Source organism: Aquila chrysaetos, chromosome 7 (assembly GCF_900496995.4).
Source record: "Aquila chrysaetos chrysaetos chromosome 7, bAquChr1.4, whole genome shotgun sequence".
NCBI classification, from domain to species: Eukaryota; Metazoa; Chordata; class Aves; order Accipitriformes; family Accipitridae; genus Aquila; species Aquila chrysaetos.
The window spans coordinates 15,442,685-15,464,458 of NC_044010.1; the positions used below are offsets into that span (position 1 = coordinate 15,442,685).

A 21,774-nucleotide genomic window follows, 5' to 3' on the forward strand; every position below is an offset into this window, starting at 1 on the left:
TCCAGTTTGCAGTTACAGCATGCAAGGCCAGGTTAAACCTTTCTTGTTCTTTCTAACAGGAAACATACTCATTTCTTTTAAAAACATAGACTGAGCTTTTCCATAAAATCATTTGCTGATACTTGTGTTTGGCCTTCTCGTACTGGCAAAAGCATTTGATTTCTTTTCTTGGCAGGAAGCTTGGCCAATTTGGGGCATGAAGGGGGAAGTAGCTCTTGAAACAGCCATCGTGTTTTTCTTCCATTACAGAATATGAGCTGTTTGCTTGACAGAGTTTTTCATTCTTTTCCAGCCTCTCTTTCAGGCTTTAAAGAGAAATTCACTTCAGTTACACAGTGGTGGCCCAAGGGTACAGAATTCTAGGCGACTTTGCTATAGATGATAGGCTATATCATACTACTTTTTTTTCTTTTTTTTTCTTTTCTTTTTTCTTTTACTGCAACACTTTCAACCTTATTGCTTTTTCAGGGTGAACTGATCACATCTTACTGGTGGCATATGTTTCAATGTGGCTTGAAGTTCTTCACCATGACATGTAAAAACAGCTTAGCTGAACATCAAAAGTTCATGGTGCATCTACCAGGCTGTACCCAGTTCCCCCAGAAATTCTCCTGCTAGCTCTTAAATGAGAAACTACCTGCGATTACTGTGATCACAGAAGATTTCAAGGCACTTTGTCAACAGTCGCCCTGTATCTTTTGACCACCACTTCCCTGTCCTGTTTTGAACACTGGAATGTTCAGCTGTGTAGCAACAGTTAGCTGCAGTTCATGGGTACTTTGGATGGAAGATAACATCCTTCAGTCCTAGCCTTCTCTTTTTCTCTGGGCCCTGTCCTGCTGCAGTTGAACTTATGCTTGATACCACTGCCTTAGCATCACTGGGAAGCATCCTGTACCTGGCCCAGAGATGATAAAACAATTGATCTTTCTGAAAATAAAGCAGCTGTAGAAACATAAAAGATTCCTTAAATGAGAATTCATTCTATTTATTGTATCTTTGTGAATTGAATGGATACTTCTCTAACAGCACAGCTATCTGTTTACATTAATGATAATGCATTCGTTTTCCTTCTAGTCATTGGTTTTGTTTTGTTTTGTTTTGTTCTTGTAGCTCAAAGCTTTCAGTAATACACATTTCCAAGGAGCATGTATAGATTTCACAGCAGAAGTTTCTGATTTTACATCATTCATACCATGTTCTTTTAAGGTTCTTCGGGGATGGTAAGTCAGTTGTTTTACATGCCACCATTTTAAGTAATACAAAATTTTTTTTAAAATGCTACTAAATTTCAGAAAGCTGAAGGTGCATAACACATGCCCATCATATTCCATCATGTCTTAGACCCATGTCTTGCAATGCATCTCAGTAACTGTCGTCCTGTCATTGTTTTGGGTAGTTTGCATTTTGCTTTCCCTGTGGGAAGTTTGCACAGTTACTGTGATTCTTTTTTTAACTTCAGTTAGAATTTATTCCAGATTTTGAGAACTTGGTACAGTAGAAGTGTCTGCATTCCACTCGCGTCGTTTGACTCTGGAACTGAGATTTCTTTACCACATGATTTGATTTTGCTACTTTGGTTGCTTTGTCAAATAGCCTTTCAGGTCACCTTATTTTTAGCTTAACAAGAACAAAAACTTTTTTATTCCTTATTTCCTTAGCAAATACTAAATCTTGAAAAAAACTTAATAAGCAGCTAGAGCAGCTAATCTTTGTTGTTACATTATTCTTGCAGTTGGCTCCTTTATTACCAAGGGGAAATGACTGACAATCACTGTGTGCTGGAAGAAGGCCTCTACGTTGACCTCAGTTCCTGTGGCTGCCCGACTGCTACAATCAAATCCCTCAAGCCTATTCAATATGTAAGGACTTTATTGGAAAAAAAAAAAAAAAAAAAAAAATGTTTTGGAACTCTTTTCCTAGTCAGATGTCTGAAGCAAGTGCTTGCGCTAAACAAACTCCCACTCAGGGAAAAGCGAAGTTTGTTTTTTTGGCTTACAGGATTTTTTGGGTTAGGAACAAGCCAGGCTGCGTGCACGCATGCACGTGGTCACTTGTAGGTGCACGTCCTTGGGTGTTCTGGGCTCAAAGTTGCTCTCTGTTGTATGAGTTGCATTGGTTGGCATTTTTCTGACTGGTCTTCATAATACAGCTCAGCAAGCTTAGTATGCAGTGAGACATTTTGTCATGCCATCTAAGCATACAGGCCTTCTTTTATTAGGCCTACAGCCAACATTCAGTCTTAAAGCAAAGTACACACAGAAGACATGAAAACTGAAATTATAAGGTAGCATATACTTGCCATAATGCTGTTTAATGTACTAATTATTTTACAGAAATATAAAAAAGATTTTCACCTCCTAATGGCATCTCAAATCATTGTCAATAAAGTGGTATAATATACCACGCATGTGGCCTGTGGGCTGTGTATGACACATCAGATAGTCCAGCCCAAAGCTCATGTGGCCATCCTCTCTCTTGGTGACTTCTGAGATACAGGACGAGTACTTATTACACATGCATACAGTCTTTATGTGACTTTCAGGTCATGTTAGTTGTACTACGCAGGCACACAACTTGCAGTCAAGTGACCTATTGTAGCAGTAAGGTGAGATACGAGGTCGCTCTATGCCCGGAAGATTGGAGAGGAATGCATTGTGCTATCCAGTACAAGTTAGATGCAGCCTTTTGTACATCCTATTGTAATTCCGCACATAGGACATAGGCCTCTAGAGTCTTGCTGTCATGTCTGTGCCTTTGTTCCATATCTTGATGTGCCTTCTATGCAAGAGCATCCAAGATAAGCTGGCCATAACACTGTTGGTAAGAGAGAAGCAAGTGGCTGCTCTGCCCACTCCCCTCTAGCACTGACCAACTTCCCCAAAACTCTTCCTCCTTCCCTGATCACAGAACACAAACTCAGTCTGTGACATGTGCCCTTCAATTTAACTCTTACGAAACTAGACTTTAAGGATTACTCAATTCAGTTTTCTTCAAGTGTTAAGTCTTTTTTCTCCATTTGTGAACAGATTAAAAAAAACAAAGCAAAAAGAACCCAGACACCAACAGCCATGGACGTGGTGGGAAGGATGTACAACTCGAGTTTGAGAGCTGGTCTTTTCACTAGGTTACATAGATACAGTGACTTCAGTGGAGCTATAGCTTCCCACCTGCTGAGAGCCTGATTTTCAGATTAAAGATCTCCTTTTCACATGAGGCTTTTGGACTCTGCTCTGCTAAATCAGAGTGAAGTTTTGACATGAAATGGTAGGTCTCATCCAAATCCCTCAGCCTGTAATCTCACAGGGAAGTAACTATGCACTTTGGCATAGTAGGAAGCTACTGTCAGCCCTTGATTACCGAGGGCCAGGCCCTGGAAGAAGTGTGTTTGGCAGGTTATGTGTGGGAAGCTTACACACATCTTCCTGTAAGTGGCTTGCACCTCTTAGTTCAGTTCCTCTCTTGCAAATAGGAGCCCTTGTATTTCACAAAATTGAGGCACTAAACAGCATAAAATGCTGTTGAACCACACCTGTTTTACAAATAGAAATGCCCTCATCAGCCGCTAACACATTGTGTATGCTAATCGCACAGGACAGTGCTTAGAGGTATTGTGTAGTACAGACGTGATGTTAAGCACGCAGCAGTAAGTTTGGTCAGTGGTCAGAAACAGCCATAGTTAATTCTGTGCATTGTCTGCAGTGCACTGTTCTTGGAATAGAGCCCTTTTTATTACAAGATATTTCTGTTAGCTCATTCAAGAGAGCAGCAAGCATATTCCCAAGTGGCATTGTTGTATAGCTTTACTGAATTCAGTTGTGACATTGGGAACTCCTTCCATTGTTCAGCTTTAAATACCAGCCCAATTTCAGACCTAAGGTATCTCGATAGCTCATGTGTAAGAGGGAGAATGTTTAACCCCAACACCAAACCCTGAATGTGCATTGTCTCCTGCTGTCCTTTAAGTGAGACGTATTTGCTGCAAGTGTAACTGTTGGAAGGACTCTCATGCTAGAGGGAGCCAGGTGTTGCTTTAGTGTGTGAGGTTTCTGCATTGCAGATGTTGACTAGAAGTAGAGGCCTATGTGTGGCACTGGCAGAGGGGAAAAAAAAAATACGCTTTTAGCAGCACAAAGGACTTGTAAGGCTAGCTCACTACCAGGCTTTGGAAACCATTGTGAAAGCCCATTGAGTGGTGTAGGTGTGGTCCAGCTATATATTTTAGAAGTAGATTGTTTCAGCCAGTCCTTTGGGATAGGAGAACAAATCTGGAGGAAATGGGGACACAGGATCTGGGTAGTCCCTTTCTTATTTGCAAGATTGTAATGATAATTAACTATATGTTACCTTGATATTGTACAGCTCAGTCAAGTCCCAAGTCTGGGCCTTTATCTGCAGGATGTATGTAGGAATGTAGATTCTTTGTGTGGGGCTAACTCCAAAGTAGCTATGAAATGTAGCAGTCAGCAACAGGTCACTCACACCTGCGGGGTGTGCACCTTGGCTGGGCATCCACACTGATTTCTGCATCCAACCCTGAATCAAGATGCCCTTTCTGTTCCTCTCTCTTCTGGTAACTAAAAGGAACATCTAGCAACGTTTTTGCTATTGCATGTAGCAATACCTTCAGTGTAACTTTTTGAGTTTTCATTCAAAATCTAACAGTTTTGAGGGGCTTTTTGGTTGTTGTCAGCTGCCATAAGATTTCTGGACTCTCCATTTTGGAAGGAGAATTTGAGGACTGAAGTTACATGTTTGTGGTACTCCTTCATGGCATGGGTGTGCTTTTGTGCCCTGAGGGAACAACACTGTAAGGTTGCAGTGGGATTTTTGTGGCCAAGTAAGGTAACAGTAACGCCTTAATCTATATGAAACAGCTAAAAACTTCTGCAAAGCCTTTACTGATTTTTTTGAAAATAGATCAACCAATTGAAGATAAGGAAATGATTTGAGGGAATACTCGTTCTCTGGAAAACACAGCTTTGATGCAAACAAATATAGCAAATGTTCTAAATCTAAAAAAAAAAGTTTGGGGGTTTTGGGGTTTGTTTTTTTTTTATTTGTTTGGGGTTTTTTTAGGAAAGTAAACTTTGGAGTTTTTATTTTGAAAATTGCCAGAAATATAGTTTGCTTGTTTAAGAACTTAATTACGTTAAAAAATGAAAAATCTCATTCTAAATCACTGAGTTGGCCCAATTAGAATAGAAAAAACCCAAAACTTTCAGAGCCTCACAAAATGAATTTGGATAAGAAAACAGGCTCAGACTAGTGATGGTCTGATTTCTTCACTGTGATGACAGTGTTTTAGGCTGGCTAGCTTTGTTCTAACCTTTAGCTCTTGGAGGGATGTTTTATGGGTACTTTGCAGAAAAGTGAAGTTATCATTTAAGTATGACATGCTACCCCCACCCTCTCCGTGCACACACTTCCCCACTTCTCAAGAAATGCAAATTAACATGGTTCCACTTTGGTTATTTCTCCATTTATTATTGTCCTAGTTTCAGCTGGGATAGAGTTAACTGTCTTCCTAGTAGCTGGTACGGTGCTATGTTTTGGGTTCAGTATGTGAAGAATGTTGATAACACTGATGTTTTCAGTTGCTGCTAGTAGTGTTTAGACTAATGTCAAGGATTTTTCAGCTTCTCATGCCCAGCCAGCGAGAAAGCTGGAGGGGCACAAGAAGTTGGCACAGGACACAGCCAGGGCAGCTGACCCAAACTGGCCAACAGGGTATTCCATACCATGGGATGTCCCATCCAGTATAGGAACTGGGAAGTGGGGGCAGGGAATCGCCGCTCGGGGACTAGCTGGGTGCTGGTCGGCGAGTGGTGAGCAATTACACTGTGCATCATTTGTACATTCTAATCCTTTCATTATTGCTGTTGTCATTTTATTAGTGTTATCATTATCATTATTAGTTTCTTCTTTTCTGTTCTATTAAACTGTTCTTATCTCAACCCGTGGGTTTTGCTTCTTTTTCCCGATTTTCTCCCCCATCCCACTGGGTGGGGGAGGGAAGCGAGTGAGCGGCTGCGTGGTGCTTAGTTGCTGGCTGGGGTTAAACCACGACAATTACGCACTGGTGTCATAGAGGAATTAAGCACATCTTTGTAACCGGTTTCCTCTACTGTTTTTCAGGATGTAGCAAACCAAAAGTTAGGCAGGTTCGTAAGGAGAGTGGGGAAGGTGTTCCCTTATTCCCAGGAACCTCTTTCCCATCTTGGCTTATTTTCTGAGGCATATAATACAATAGAACTAAATCTTTAGGAGACCCTACCTGTATTTTTCCCTACTGTTCCATTTTACTCAAATTCAGACTGGACTGTTTTGTCCTTCTGGGAGCATTTAGGAAAAGCTATAAGTTAATGAGAGGATACAAAGAAGAAACAAAGCATATCTGTACCTTGATAATGAGAAAATAATGTCCTTTGTTTTCAGTATTGTGAGAGGAAAAATAGTATTGCAATACCCACGTATTAATCCAGATCGCATATCAAGCAGCAATGTGTTATATGGCCTCTTCCCTTCTGAAAAGGGGAGTGCTTCTGAAAGACCAACGAGTCTCTTTCATGTACTATTTTCTAAGTGGGGAAAATATGCTAAAAAGTGTATCTCACAGGAATGTATCTCTTTAAGTGAACAGGCAGTTACACACGTTGGAAGCCCACTTGACATTAGAAAGGTACACATCTATTTAGTAGTAGTAGAACACTGGAACCTAATGTAACTTGCCTCTCATTGTCTCCTTTCATCTAAAAATCCCAAAGCACTCTTTAAGAAAAGCTTCTTGATGAAACTTGCTGGTATTGTTGTTAATAGCCATTCCGCAGGCGGGTAAACTTAGCGCAGGTTAAGCGTTGCTGCATTTGCTGCAGAGGTGCAGGCTTCTTTGCCTGCATCAGCAAGGACTTGCCTTTTCCATTGCTGTGAATTCATGAAAAGGAAAGCATGGGCAGCTCACCCGGCAGAAAGAGAGTGCATGAAGTCAGTTGGGCCATTTATAAGGCCATGGTTGGTTATTGGGGCATTTGTCACGTGTTTGTTGCTTGAAGAGGTTAATCTTTTGGGATAGAGACCCTTACAAGATGTTCTTACAATGGGGAGTTCAGCTCTAGTGCTGCCTTTTCGCAGGCTTGTTGGTTTGTCACACTCTCTGTAATACTTGGCGTGACTTATATGGACAAGACTATCCAGGACTGTTGCAGTGAGCAATTGTTTTTATTTCTAAAATGTTAACTTCAGCCCTAAAGTTAAACCAGTCTCATAGTTTCTAAAAACAAAAATGAGATCTGGGTTGTAGGTTGTGCAATGCATTTTTTTTTTTCCCCCCCTCCCATTTTCTTTTGAGGCATTCCTTATTCTTGCTCTGATCGATCATGATAGTTCCTGTATTTCTGTATTGATTATCTTTTCTAAGTTAAATACAGGTGTTAACTAATCTCCCCAGCATTCCTGTGAGGCAAATAATGAAATCAGATACAAAAATTAATCGGTGTTTCCCAGGGCCAGGCAATGAGTCATTTTGAGTAGCTGGGACTGGACCATGGGTGTTACTGTCATCCAGCACCATGTTCCTCTCAGCCAGGCGTCCCTCCGACACTGAAGGGAGTAGCCAGGTGAGCGCAGCTTCAGTAAAGACGGTTGTAAATGATGAGTTAGCCAAGATTGAAGAGTAAAGATTTTTCCAAGGATGTTGTAATACAGCTGTGGAGTCTCCTCCAGTTAAGGCTCTGGCAAATGCTGTTTGCATAGCAACAGATCAGCAGGGACGCAAAGTGGGGAAATGTACCAACCCTTCCCATGACTGGGTTACAGTCATGCTTTAGTCTCGCCCTGTGGATTTCTTTCTTTGCCTTCTTGAGGCTTTTCCATCAAAGTTTGCAAAATCTAAGTTTGCAAAAAAAGGTACGAGGAAAAGTATGTTTTGGGGTGACCCCTTCTCAAAAAGGCTTTATTAGTAATAATTTTCACAAAATTCATAATGAAAAATTATCTGTATGTTTTCCATAGCTAAAACTGTACTTGTTTTTATTATAAGCAGGTGTGCAAATTCACTTCTGCACTTGGTTTTCAGTTGTGGCATCTTTTGGTTAGCTGCTTTGTGACTGTACACTATTGCTTTTCAGTGGGTCAAGCATCTAAGCCTTGCACTGCAAACAAAAGGCATTTGAAAGGAAGCTCATCTTGCACTGATCTTTGTTTAATATCAAGCATATCAGGCTTGCGTTGCATTTTTTTCTGAACTGGTAAAGTATAAAATTCTGAATAGTGAAAAATTTGTGGTGCACAGCTTCTTTCCCTTAAAAAGAGGTGGAAGTCATTGAGGGGAAAGTCTGAGCTGAGTTGAACTGTGCAAGAGATTTTTACTGTGTTGATTTCCATGGCTTACCTTTCAGCCTCTGAAATCACACTGTGGGGAGGGAAAAAAGCTGTGTCATTTTCATGGCAGCATGTGCTGTATTAGCCATAGACTACCACACCTGTTAAGTAAAGAATATCACTATATAACAGTTCACAAGGCTGCTTATATCTTGAAATGCTATGTAAATATAGCCTTCCTTAATCACTGGCTTCCTGAATATATTAAATCTCTTCAAATTTCTCCCTGCACACTGGCATTAAAAATCATGACAAGCAAAACCTCTTGAAACTTTATTGGTGCTGGTTTAAGCAAGGCAATTCGTTCCTTAACACACAAAGATCAAGTAAAGTAATTCTTTAGCGCTTTGTTATTCCTGCAGTTGGCAAGCTTTCCCCAAAGGATGGCATTTCAGGTATTTTCCTTGAAATAATTATGAAAGAAAGCAAAAGTAATCCTGACCTAGACATGGCAATGACTTGCCAATCGTGGGTAAATGTAGAGGTCTTTAGCTCAACTTTCAAAATCAGGGACTGGGGTCCACCAAAAACAACACCACAATCTGAGGTTGTCCCCTTTTGTGTTCTCTGCCTGGTTGCCCTTCCTCTGGCTCTCGGAGAGCCCTGTTCCTCCCTGGCCTGTCAGGATTGGGCCTTGGTGAAGAAAGCTGATCCTTTCAGTCTCATGCTCACCTATTGGTGATGACTCTTCACCCTGAAAATGGGTGAAAGTGTACCTCAGCATTCTGCAAGGAAGGGTGGGAGTAAGATGCCTTTAGTAAGTGTAACAGCATAGCCTCAAAACCTTGTTTTTTACTGTTGGTAGTTTCCATGGAGCTATGAAAACAAAATCAGAGAAAAAAAGCCAGGCCAAGTCACTGCTGCCAGCTGTTGGTGTAAAATGGTATATATAAAGTGAGTAATCAGCTCATTGTTCTATATATGGTTATGGAAATATATGGAGCTTCAGTGCTTGAGACAGCAGCATGTTTTCTTTTTCTGTGCTTCACATCTGTGCCAAGATCAGTGGAGTCCTTCTGAGGTCTCACTGGAAAGGTGGTATCAGTCCCTGTGGTCAGTTATGTGTGTCATAGATGCAATGTTTGCTGCGTACCCACAGGTTGGGACTCTGAGCAACCGGACAGGGCTTTCTCAGGCCCTTTGAGTTCAGTCTTAACCACATGAGAGCTAGAGTCATTTTAATTGACTTCACCAATTTGCTGTTCTGATTCTTGGTGTATAAATGGATATGCTGGATCAGATGATTTGTCCATCTAGTACAGCATCCCTGTCTCTTAACATGTTGAATATTGCAACAGTGGGATAAATTTTAGGCTTTGGTAACAATGTCTAACAACAAGGATGCCAAATGGTGTTTCCCATGCTTACTAACGCACTTGTGAAAATTTTCCTTGTTGGACCTGTTCTGGACATGGCTTCTGGTGTCCACTCAGGTGAAAGCCAGTGCCAAGGGAGTAGGCTTTTGCAGACTGGAGTGTGGTCATACTGCCTTGCCCAGCAAAGCAACCTGAGAAGTAGCTGCCGGCACTAGGTCTGCTGGTCTAGATTTCAAAGTAAGCCTTTAGACACACACTATAAATTTGACCCACCTAATCCAGCAGAAGGCAGTTGAGAAGAACTGACATTGCAAAATAAAAACATTATGGGTTTTAATCTCTTTCTGGTTTGTAACATTAGTTTTTTAGGAGTGCAGTGGGCTTTAAAAATCTCTCCGGTTGGATGATCCCAGTCTCTTTAAAATGTCTCAGCAAACTCCCTGTCCATGCACTGTTGCAGGATTTACATTGTCCCTGCGCAGGTTGGCAGAGGAAAGCAATTTCTCTGAGGCAGGATTTGAACAACCAGCTACATACCAAGTGCACTGAGTCAGTGCCAGTAAATTTGTAAGTCCTGAATCACCACTGAGCTCTTCAGAGACACTTCACTACAATACATGTGCCTCTTCAAACATGAAAGTTAAGTTCTCTTAATTACTCGGTGCCTGTGTCAACTTTAATTCAAGATTTTGTTTCATTCATGCCACCTGAGGCCATGTCTTCGCTGTAGAAGAAATTGTACCTTTTGCCTGGGCCAGCGATCTTGGGGTAACATAAGAACAAGGTGACTTCCCTGGAGAGGCTGCTAATTGAAGCAGTTATTCAGACCTATCCCCCCTTCTTTTACCAGCTCCATCAAGATACAAATTACAAGTGTTTATGATTTTGGTTATGATACTTCCCTTACGGTTTTAGGTTAAAAATGCTGAAAAATTCTACAAGTGTTCCTTGTACTAAGGCACAGGCTTTGTATATTTAAATCTGTTCTCTCTGCTTTTCTGCTGATCTTACAGCTGTACCGCATTTTCGTGCAAACTGATCTTTTTATTTGCTTTCATAGGCAATGTCTCAACTGTAGAAAAGGACATTAAGTGAAAAATGTTTCAATTCTACATGAGATTGGAGGGGTTATTAATTACGCTATTTCTTCAAGATTGTCAGAAAAAAAATAGCAATGTCTTAAAAACATTGAGAACTTTTTAGTTTTGACATTTTTAACCTTTTCCAATTTGTAGATCCCTAAGATTTTTCCAGTGAACCACTGCTAATTGAAGTCTATGGAAAATAGACTTGTGATTTGCCTCGCTACTTTAGATGCAAACTACAGATCACCCTGAAAACTACTGCTGTAACCTGTTCCATCAATAAATAGATAAACTGGATTTATGAAAAGGAATCAAGGTCCTGATGATATAAATCGGATCAAAAAGAGATTTTTCAAATGCGAACAGAGGTCTTTCTGCATCTCAAAGCGACTCACTGTGTCTGGCCTGTGTCAGTGGGGCACTATACTCTGATGACAAAGCCACTGATAAATCCAGTATGTTTCAGCTGTGTGTGCTTTGGTGGATGTACTTTTTTTTTTTCCTTGCTGTTATATTTGCTGAGGGAGCATGATCTAACCCAAAAGCATGTGGAAATTAAACTGAAGTGGGCAAATGTGTGCATCATGCCTAACAACTGCAGTTAGACTATTCCTAGTAAAACTTTGCTTTTTTTTCTCCTTCCTCCCCTCCCCCCCCAGGTTTTTGCTGAGCCCTCCATCAGTCTGTTCGCTCTGGAATGCTGCAAGGGCAGAGAGCTGCACTTCAGTGAACCCATCAATTCTGTTTTGAATGAGGACCTTCATTTTTACACTCAGTCTGTATGGGTGAAAAGTGGATTGTAAGTATGGAAGAAGTATTCTTGTCAGTTTTGCATTATAGGAGCTAAATACTGAGCATGCATTTTCTCCCAATTACTGCCTTTTTTCATAGGATGTGTTTTACGTTCTAACTTCTATTTTAAGACAATATAAAATCCTAAAATGTGGTTGAATGCTAGACCCTCTTTTTGTATCAGGACTCAAAATAAACAAAAACTCTGGGCAGAGGGTGTATTTTCCCCTGTAAGAATCATCCTTTTATCCCTATAGAGTAATAAACAACAGAGCCCATTGTTCAAGCCAGGAACCAAAAGTAAATAAGTTTTGATTGCTGACTTACAAAGACAGGTAGAATAAACTTGGACTGCCTTTATTAACTGGCTGTAAAATACCAGCTATAAACTGCAGTGATCCAACTTAAACTACTGCAGTGGTTCAGTGAAGCTTGCTTGACGTGCTGATCAGCTGCCAAAGAGGCAGCAACTTCTGAGAGAAGCTTGGGGCGGATCTGACAGCTGAACAGTAATTTGCTTCTGTTAGTTTAACCCGCCTTCATGAGTCTGAATACATGCCCAGGGTCTTTTGTGAAAACCATTTTACATCTGCAGAAGTGACCTTCTAACCTCTTCCGCATCTCCCCCTTTCACCTTTTGGAGAAGCTCCCCAAGTATTCTGTCTTGGCTAGGTTTTCAGCCTCCACATCCACAGCAACAACAAATAACTTGCAGAGTCTTGTCCTGCAACTGACTGGAAACTGCTATTCTTATAATGCAACACACGTTTCCTGTGTTTATTTTTAACCTTTTCCCCACCTTTCTCACACAGACAAGGCTGTAATTTTCTTGAGAGGTTTTACGGGATGACACAAAACCATGCAAAATTTGAACTAATTGGGCAACGAGTTAGTGTAGACTGTTCACAGCTAAGGTATATCTCTGTTGTGATTCTTATGATGAATTTTTCAAACGCATCAAGTCTGTTACTACCTAAAAGTCAAAACCTTCTATGGATATGAGTGATAACACTGCTGAGCGCTCCTCTGATTTTTTGAGGTTGGTACAAAGGCTAAGCCTGACCTAGTTAATGCTCCAGAGCACTGTGGACTGTCTTCTTTCAGGAATTTCACACAAGTGTTTTGAAAGGTTGGTTAAGGATTGAACCTCCCTTTCTTTAAGAGCAGTCAGTAGCTGTTGACTTTAGCTGTGGGCCCATAGTGAATATAAGCTTCCCCACAGAGCTTTGCCAATTCACTATAAACTCTAGTCCCCAACATCTGTGCCACTTCCATCCTGAGCCCTTGCTGAAAATACATAGTGATCATCTGCTGCTGTTGTCTTGAAGTGCCCCAGGTGAGAGTGGTAAGCAACTGCCCTTTGAGGCTGAGAACAGCATATGTGCATTCCTTGTGATCTGTGCTAGTTTAGAGGAGGAAAGGCCTTCTTCAGGAGAAACACCTGACATTTCTGGTGGGAGCGTGTACACCTTCATGCCTCTGTGGAGGTGTTAGAGTCTGAAGTGTGTCCTGTTGGGGAACGTCTCTTTATGACCTTCCTCTGCCCTCTCATCGGGGGTGTGAAACTGGAAATTAAATCATTTTGCCTGTGCAGCTGGCTGTAAAGAAAGGGTGATGGCTTTGGGACCACATAGTAGAAAAGCATGGGAGAGTGAGAACAACTGTCCAGCCCCTTCTCTATCTTCCTGTTCATTTCTGAGTATCCAAGCCAGGTTAGCTAGTTCCCTGTCTCTGGGAAGGGTCAGGGCAGAATGGCTGGACTTTCTCTGAGCTCCTTGTGATGCTCCCCAGGAAACAGACCTCCACAGCCTGTCCCCATCCCACACTGCAGATAGGTAGCTTAAAGGTTGAGGGTGGCAGGTGATTGTGGGAAGTCTGTGGGATGTCCTAGAGGGTTTATCTGCCTTATCTGTGATCAAGAGTTCAGGAAGGTGGATTTAGAGGTTTTTTGGCTCCTTGCCGCAAAGCCTACCGTGAGCTTTAGACAATGACAAAGATTTATGTACCTATACCGATGGCATCGTGCTGCCAGGCTTAGGTACAAGGATCCTTCCTGAGCCAACTGACCACCTCAGTCAGAAATGGCATAAGCGTGGACTGTGGCTTGGCGAAGGGGGCTGGGGTTGAGGTGGTCCAGGGTGTGGGAAAGATGTCACAGCGGAGGCTGCTGGTCTGCCTGAAAGCTGAGATGTGTTTTGTCTGTGTTGCTGAATGCCAGAAGCCCACCCTGGCTTCAGATGGTTATTACTGTAACAGTCCTTCCCCTCTCTGTTTCCTATAAAAGTCTGCTTTGGCAACAGAAACTACATTTCCAGTGAGACTGTTTGATGCTCTGAGAACAATGTTAACAGTGAATTCTCAGTAACTTCACAGAAGGCATTGCAAGAAAAAAGTCAGGAATGTGCTAGAAATATAAGGAATACACAGTGGTGGTCAGGCTGCTGTGAATACCTGTTAGTCGGGAGGTATGGGACTTAATTTGAAGAAACGGTGATACAGCCTCGTTACAAGGCACTTCACAGTTGGCACATGTTAGCCTCCATGGAGTCCTAAGCAAGGCTGGCTGTCAGTTTCCCCAAATTATGCACAATGGGGAAAAGTAAATTACAGGTGCTGTGAGCACTGTTTATGGATGTTTTCTCACTGACTTAAGAGTGCATCCATCCCTCGTGCTCTTGGCAGCTGACCTGTAAAACAGGTAATGTGGGGAAACCAGTATTTGCTTTGTGTTCAGATGAGTTAATGAGCCAAGCATTTAGGATTCACTGTGCACAACAATGTCCTATTGATATAAACAAAACCAATCTGTGATCCTGAGGCTGCCTTTATAAGCAGCAGCACATTATCTACTGAGCAGATGTCTAGATAACAAGGGATATATATGTGCTGATGCTTTAACTCTGTGTTAACAAAGTATTTATTCAGCCATGTCCATGGCTCAGATATGTTCACTACAGGAAAGTCTGTCACAGCAATGTATAGGTTTTGGAGTAAATATTTAGTATGTGTTTTCAGACAAGTGGAACAGCTACAGAAAGCTTTAACTGTAACAAAAGAAAACATTGGACAAGATCCTCTGATAATTAATATGTACAAGCAGGCAAAGCTGCACATAGTGCAGTCTGGTGGGTGGCTTCCTAGTTTCCTAATGCATGCCTACTGAAACAATGTATTATTCCCATCTGGGTTCATGGAGACGTTCTCGTATTTGTGCGAAAAATTTGGGTGGGGCAGGGAGTGGAGTTTACAAGTTTTAGGCAGACAAACAGAAAACAGGTCTTAAAGCACTGAAATGGATGGCATTTTGCGGCATGGTAATACAGGTTTGATGTTAGCACTACTGTGGAGAGGTTTGGGGGCTTTCAAGAGCACAGTTCTGAACACAAGCCTGTAGTTTAGTTTTGCTATGGTTAACGTGTAGTCTTTTTTTGGATCCAGGTGGATTGCGTATGAAGGATGTAATTTTTTAGGAAAGCAGATTCTGCTGGAGCCCAGTGAGATTTCAAACTGGAATGAACACAGTGGCTGGAAAGTAATTGGCTCCCTTCGTCCTATGAAGCAGGTAGCGTAACAGTGTACAAGGACAATTTTTTTTTGGACAGGTATTAGTGCACAAGTATCAGCTCTACCACTAAGTATAATGGTGTGCATTGTATTCCTTAAATCAGGCCAAATGATGACAGCCTGAAGGACCTACTGGAAGATTACTGAAGCAGAAAATTCTTCCAGTGGCAGTTATTGGCTCCTAAAGGGAAAGAATTCCTAGTTTCTTGGAACCAAGTTTTGTTTTTCTGAATGGCTCATTAGCATGTTCTGTAGATGCTCTATTTTTACTTCTTTGCGATACAACAATAATAATGAGAAAACCAATTCTATATTGGTTTGTTTCATAATTAACATAAATGGAAGTAAGAACAAATGTTACTGTGCTGTAGCCTGGACTTCCAAAAGAAGCAACGTTTATGCAGTCCCACCAGGTTATCACTTTCTGCCTCACCCCAAGTAATGCCAATTTCAATCTCATTGAAAGATGCGGGTCTCAAAACCACAAAGTTCTTAGGAGCTTTATGAAAGGTAGGTAGAGAAGCAAGACTGAGATAAATGCCCCTCATTCAAGGAAAAGCAGGTACAATTGTGCTTCTCTGCCTTTCTAAGACGCATCACGTAATCAGTGACACACATAAGCTCCAAACCAGTCAACGCACATGTTGCTGTGTGCCCAGCCACGCAGCTGTGGGAGGGCAGCATCTGGGCAGATAGGCAAAGGACAGGGAGAGTGGCGAGGAATGTGAGCAGTAACTCTGCTGGAAAAGAGTTTTTTGTTAGCTCTGCTTCTCACAAAACAAATTGTTTCCGCTTAGTGACAAATGCTGCTTTATTTTTAAACACTAGATTCAACTGGGGAAATGTTGCAGTGAACAAAAATAATCATCCCTAGCATTAGTTATGCATTATCTGCCCCCATCCCCCAGTGATTTGTTAGTCCAAGAAGTTGACAGCTCCATGAAGTGGTAACCAAAGGATCCCATTTTGGCTCTGTTTTTGCAAATAGTAATAAAAATAATTTTTGCTGATCTTAAAAACACAATTCTCTCTTCAGCCAGCAATCTGAAGAGCTTTTGTATCTGGTAGCATCCTTTTTTACATTGCAACAGTGAGTAGAGTTATAAAGGCCTACTTCAGCTACTTTGCTGGGACTTGGGCATTTGGGGTTTGTGTGATTATTTTTTTGGTTTTGTTCTGTTTTAAACCCTGCAAACTGACGGCTTCCTTGAGTTTGTGCAGTCAGCTACCTGTGCTTGACGCTTCTGTGGGCATATGGTCATTTTTTTGAGGCTGGAGTAATACTACAAACCTGCATCACTTCATATTTCTTCCTTCTGGCTCCATTACAAATTACAAAAACAGTCAAGTTTGCCAGTGTAAGAGGTAGTGCAAGAAAAAGTGAAACATTTGAAACTTATGCAAAATGAGATACACAAATTTTGCTCAGTGACTTCATAATACGATCCCTTTCTTGTAAAGAATAACTATGCACTATACTAATACACATTAGTTTATGGATGCTTGGTGGGAGAGAGGCTTTTTTGTACCTTAGGGTTTGTCATAATGTGGGGAAAAAAAGGAGATTCAAAGCTCCCGGAAGAAAAATATGCTTGAGCTGGGGTTCTAGCAGAGCTGCCCTTTATTTGCGCCACCATGGGTGACTAACAGAGCAAAAGCTGGATTCCTGTAGTAGCCCTAGAAAATGTCTTCTTTTTTTGAGTAAACAGGGATGCCAAGCCAGTACTCTGTTTTCCATGTTCAAAAGTCATGGTGTAACTTCTCTGCCATATGCCAGTTAATGGGGGTTGAAGTTGCTGGATATATGACTCAGTAAGTTTTGTGTCCTGAGAATAAGCAGCTTGTGGATTACAGCCCATTTACTGGCCTTGGAATGAGTGAAATGTGCTGAACTAGAGATATTTGCGTATCCCAGGAATTAGTTCTATAGGTATAAATACATTTAAAAAAAACCCATAACTATCTACCGTTGCTGCTTCCAGCTGTCTATCTGCCTGTGAAAAACACTGCTGCTTTACATGCATATTTGTTTCCAACAAAAAATTGGAGTTTCATCCTCATCTGAAACCGGAAATGGAACATATACTTTAAAAAACTGTTATAAAATGGACAAGAGGCATTCTCACATATACTTTCTTAATCTCTGTGTTGTTAACTATCTTCCTTCACACTATTTCAGCCAGCAGTGTACCTCAGAGTGAAGAACCGAGCCCAAGGTAAGTATCTGACAGTGACTGGAAGCCTAGCAGATATAAAAGCAACATCAGTATGTGCGTCCCCATATAATGGCAAGAATACCCAGATCTGGCACTACTGTCGTGGACTCTTCAAATCCAAGGTGAGTTTCCAGATGCTGGAAGTGGGTGGGTTCTATCACCTGCTGTCCTTTCACCTTCACTTCTTGCTTTTACTGTAGGCTAGCATTAACACCAGGATAGCTTTTGGCCTCTCCCATGCATCTTAAACCGAAACTCTTACAACCTACCTCCTCCTACTATGTAGAGACAGATTTGATCTATCTGCTTTGGCACGTTGGGCTACTTTCACATCTGTCTAATGTGACCGATGTTCCTGGAAGTAGAAACCTGGTTTTGTCTAAAGTTGCAAGTTTAAGTTCATTACCTCTAAAGAGTCAGGAGTTTCTCTGAAAAGTAATATGCAAAGAAAGTAAGTGATTTTGTATTAATGCTGCACTTGATAGTCTGTTATTAATATAAAAAGCTGATGTTTTAACATAAGAAACACCTGAAGTAACAAAGACTACCACCTTTGATCAAGCAACTGGTCAATTGCTGAATAATCTGTTACTAGCTTGCTTGCCAGGCTTGTTGCCCACTATAGCACGATTACTGCAATATGCTCGGTGCCTGAAACAGAAACAAGTCAGACACAAAACTGTGGCTTTGTGGCCTGGATCTCACTTCTCTTCTTGTTTCTTAGGCTAACAATGCCTGTCTGGATGTCATTGGTGGCAGAGATGTGCCTGGGGCCAAAGTCGCGCTCTGGGCAGAACATGGGAAGGACAGGCAAAAGTGGAAACTCAGTGAGGATGGAACCATCAGTTCATACCTCAGTGACCAACTGGTGCTTGACATTAAAGGTATTTAAAAAAAAAAAAAAAAAAAAAAAAAAAGACAAGACAGACAACAAAAAACAACCAAACCTCACATGTTCCAAGTGCATTTTTTGATCGAGGTTAATTGCTGTATTCCAGCTCTTTATGTACTTAAGGTTAAATACTGAATCCTATCCTTCCTGTTAGGTTTATGTCCAGTTGCTTGACAGTGGGACAAGAAATGACAGGGCTGGGGGGGTAACCTTACTCTTTCGATCCCAGAGGTTTATTTTGATCAGATCAACTCTTGTACTTCAGGGAGTTCAGTAGTGCTGATGGCAAGAAATGCAAGTTACAGAAGACAAAATGGTGAAGGAAAAGCGATCCACGGAATAGGTGTGGCTCAAAAAGAGAAAAGTGCTCACTCCTAATGTTTTCAGGCTGGTTAAAATCGTCATTCCTCAAATCCTAGTCCTTCTAATTAGCCATCCTGGTAGAACTGCCTCACTGGTAAAATGCCTGTTCCTCACACACCATTTGTTCAAGCTCTGCTGCTGGCCCTAGGGTTTTATCCCTAGGGAGATTTGGTGGGGCGGTGACTGGTTATGAGGCTGGGGGCTCTACCCTGCTGTCTTCTCAGATGAATGGTCTAAGTAAATTAATTGATAGCCTAACAGCCCTGCAGGGCTTACAGACCAGGGTAATGGCACATCCCACAGGTGAAGCTGTCAGCCTTTTCAGTGAATGTCCTTCTGGCCATTACACATCTGACCTCTGCAGCTCAAACTTACTGATAATGAATTCTCAGCCCTGTGATGTTGAACTAATAGACCACTCCTGGCTTCCAGAACTAAGGAGTTTAACCACCATTACTAATTTGTAAATAGTTACTACAAAGCTATTAAATGCAACTGGTGATACTGATGGCAACTCTGATAGTATCAGAGTGCTGTGTTGCCTAGGTTACTGCAAAATATAATGTTGAAGGCTGGGATGGCGAGATAGCACTTCACAGCTCTTTAGAATATTTCTTTCTTTTAGTGGATTTTGATTTATGGTATAATGATAAAAAATGCACTGTCATTTCTATGCCACATGTATTCAAAGGACAAATTTTAAGGACTTCCTAAGTTTGTGGTTGAAATGGATATTCTACACCAACTAATCTTACGTGTATCTGTGAATCTGTGTATTTCTACTATAGCAATATGTACCTTAAAGTCCAGACACACAGCGGGAGCTCAGTATCTGCCAAAAGCAAAATCTCTTTAGAGGTGCTATTTCTGTGCACATTTGTACCAGTTTGTGGTATGCTCCCTAACTAATGGAGCTCCTCAGGCCCTAAGCTGACAAGTGACAGTCTGAAGGACACAAATGTACAGAGGTGGAGGGGCAGACACCAGCCCTCTACCTCATAGAATTTCTATTTTTCAGCTAATTTTCCTACTTGGTCACACTTCTTAAAGATTATGCATAGACTTTTCTGAGCATTTCTTATAAAAATTTTTCCTTCATGATTTTGATTTGTTTTTAAGGGGGAAATTATTATGACAAGAATCACATCATTATGAATCAGCCAATAGACAACAGACGTTCGCAAAAATGGGATATTGAAATATTGTGATTAAAACCCATCACACAGATGGACCTCATGTGGGTTATTAACAGCTAGAGGGGGAAAAAACTACTGAAGTCACACACCACTGGAACCTTAAGAAGCAACTCCTCTCTACTTGCCTTCATACCAAGCACCAACTCCTAAAACAACTGAATCTTGCACAAATGGAAGATGGGAGGCTGATTTAATGTCTTTCCGCAGGGAAGCTGAGTCTTTAGAGACTGCTCCTATGAAAGTCACTATTACTCTTCATCTGAAGTATTAGAAGTAAATGCAAAGGCTAGACATCAGTTTTGCAGGAAATGAACTACAAGAGAATATGGGAAGGGCTCTTTAGGAATGTTGTCTTCACCTTCCTCTCAAACTGATAGAAGCTCACTGAAGAATGAATGCACTTGATGAGCCTGAAGGAGGTCGAGTGGGACTTTTATGTCCTAAGTGAAACTATTTAGGCTCCAAGCGATCCTGAAGCTCAAATCATATCTTGCTAAAATACGATTTATTTTGTTCAAAAAGACAACTTTGAACTGGAATCGCCAAGCTCAGCATGTGAAATGAGGCAATAGCAAAAGCCTGACTTTCACCCCCCTAATGTTACTGGTAGGCCATTGTCTCCATTTGTTTTAACGGTACCAAATTTCCAGATTCAGGAACTGGGTTTGCTGACCCCATGGCCTGCTTCCAGGTTGTCACTGAAGATCACCTTTAGCATGGAGCCCTATATGCATGTATCAAAAGAGAATTCAGTCCTGGGTCAGGCTAGACTTCTACAAGGGCTAGCTGCATTTAGAGCAGTAATGATTTTAACTCCACCTGTATTTTGTTTTGATGTATATAGATTAATTTAATACAATGTAATCTGGTCTTGAAACCATGTCTTCCTTCAGAAAACCATTCTCCCTAGTATGGATTTTCAAAGGTGCTAGCAGCCTGCATATCAACACTTGCCTAATGGTAAAAGAACGGCATAACTGTGGCTCATCTCATCAACAACATGTACATCTTGGGCCAAAGGATAAGGACTTCAGCTCATGGTCTGGACCTTGGCCTGCCGGTGCTCTCCTCAATTTCAGCACTATGCAACCAGCCTACTAGCTAGCACTTGAGGCAGACAGGGCCAAGTACCTTACTGGACTGCAGTTGTTGCAGGCTTTAAAAGCATGTTCCTGGCTCAAAACTGAAAATTACAGAAGGAACTGCAGACAGTTGTAGGACTGTGAACAACTGACATGGAAGAGAAGTCCCTTAGGTCACTGGTAACTTCATTTGATTTCAGCATCACTAAATTAATCTACTTCATTGAAAATGTAATATTTTTCTTCCTTATTTGTATATTCAGGGTATGTATTTCTATAACTATTTAAAGAGGTTTAGGTTTGCTAAAGACAAGATATTTTAGTTTCCAAAAGCTGTAACGATTCCAGTTGTGCATTCAAACAGGATTAATCCCCAAACACATAAAAACACATAACCCTAAGTTTGCCACAGAAATAAAATATATGGATGTCTATTTTTGTATGAAATGGAGTTCTATATAGTACTATTTAAAAAAAAAAACCACACTACCTATTTGCACTTACTCTTTTACATTCTAAAATTATCATAAATCTGCTGTTTAAATCTTCAAATATATGTATATATTTTTCCAAATAAAGCACTTCTTTAGCTTTTTTTATGTAAGCCAGTATATCAAGTGTGCTACATGTGACTTGCTTTCCCTATGAAATTTTAAAAGCCTGTGTAAAAAGTTCTAGTCTTTTAAACCTAGAATGACTAAATCACATATGGTGTGTCAGTGTTACATAACGAAGAAAAGCAGGCTTTTGTACTTAAGAGATCTTGAATGTAAAATGCTAAGCGTGTATATTTTAATTGTATAAAACTTTTTTTTTTTAGGAGGAACATTTTGCTTGCTGGTTTCTTTTTAAACAAACTAACTACAACAATAGTTTTTAGCAGATGTCA

General features: G+C 41.0%; 1 protein-coding gene across 3 annotated transcripts in view; it reads left to right on the forward strand.

Annotated features, from left to right (window-relative positions):
- CRYBG3 (crystallin beta-gamma domain containing 3) overlaps positions 1-21,711 on the forward strand; it is a 97,986-nt gene extending 76,275 nt beyond the window's left edge. For 2 of the 3 annotated variants that reach the window (XM_030020890.1, XM_030020891.1), the window contains 7 exons: positions 1,114-1,223; positions 1,736-1,862; positions 11,440-11,579; positions 15,011-15,134; positions 17,316-17,474; positions 18,077-18,236; positions 19,727-21,711. In XM_030020890.1, coding sequence (XP_029876750.1) covers positions 1,114-1,223; positions 1,736-1,862; positions 11,440-11,579; positions 15,011-15,134; positions 17,316-17,474; positions 18,077-18,236; positions 19,727-19,815 — 909 coding nt within the window. In that variant the 3' untranslated portion in view covers positions 19,816-21,711. Of the gene's footprint in view, positions 1-1,113; positions 1,224-1,735; positions 1,863-11,439; positions 11,580-15,010; positions 15,135-17,315; positions 17,475-18,076; positions 18,237-19,726 lie in introns of those variants that run through there. The other variant, XR_003924399.1, reaches the window with a different exon arrangement.
- The last annotated feature ends 63 nt before the right edge of the window (positions 21,712-21,774 follow it).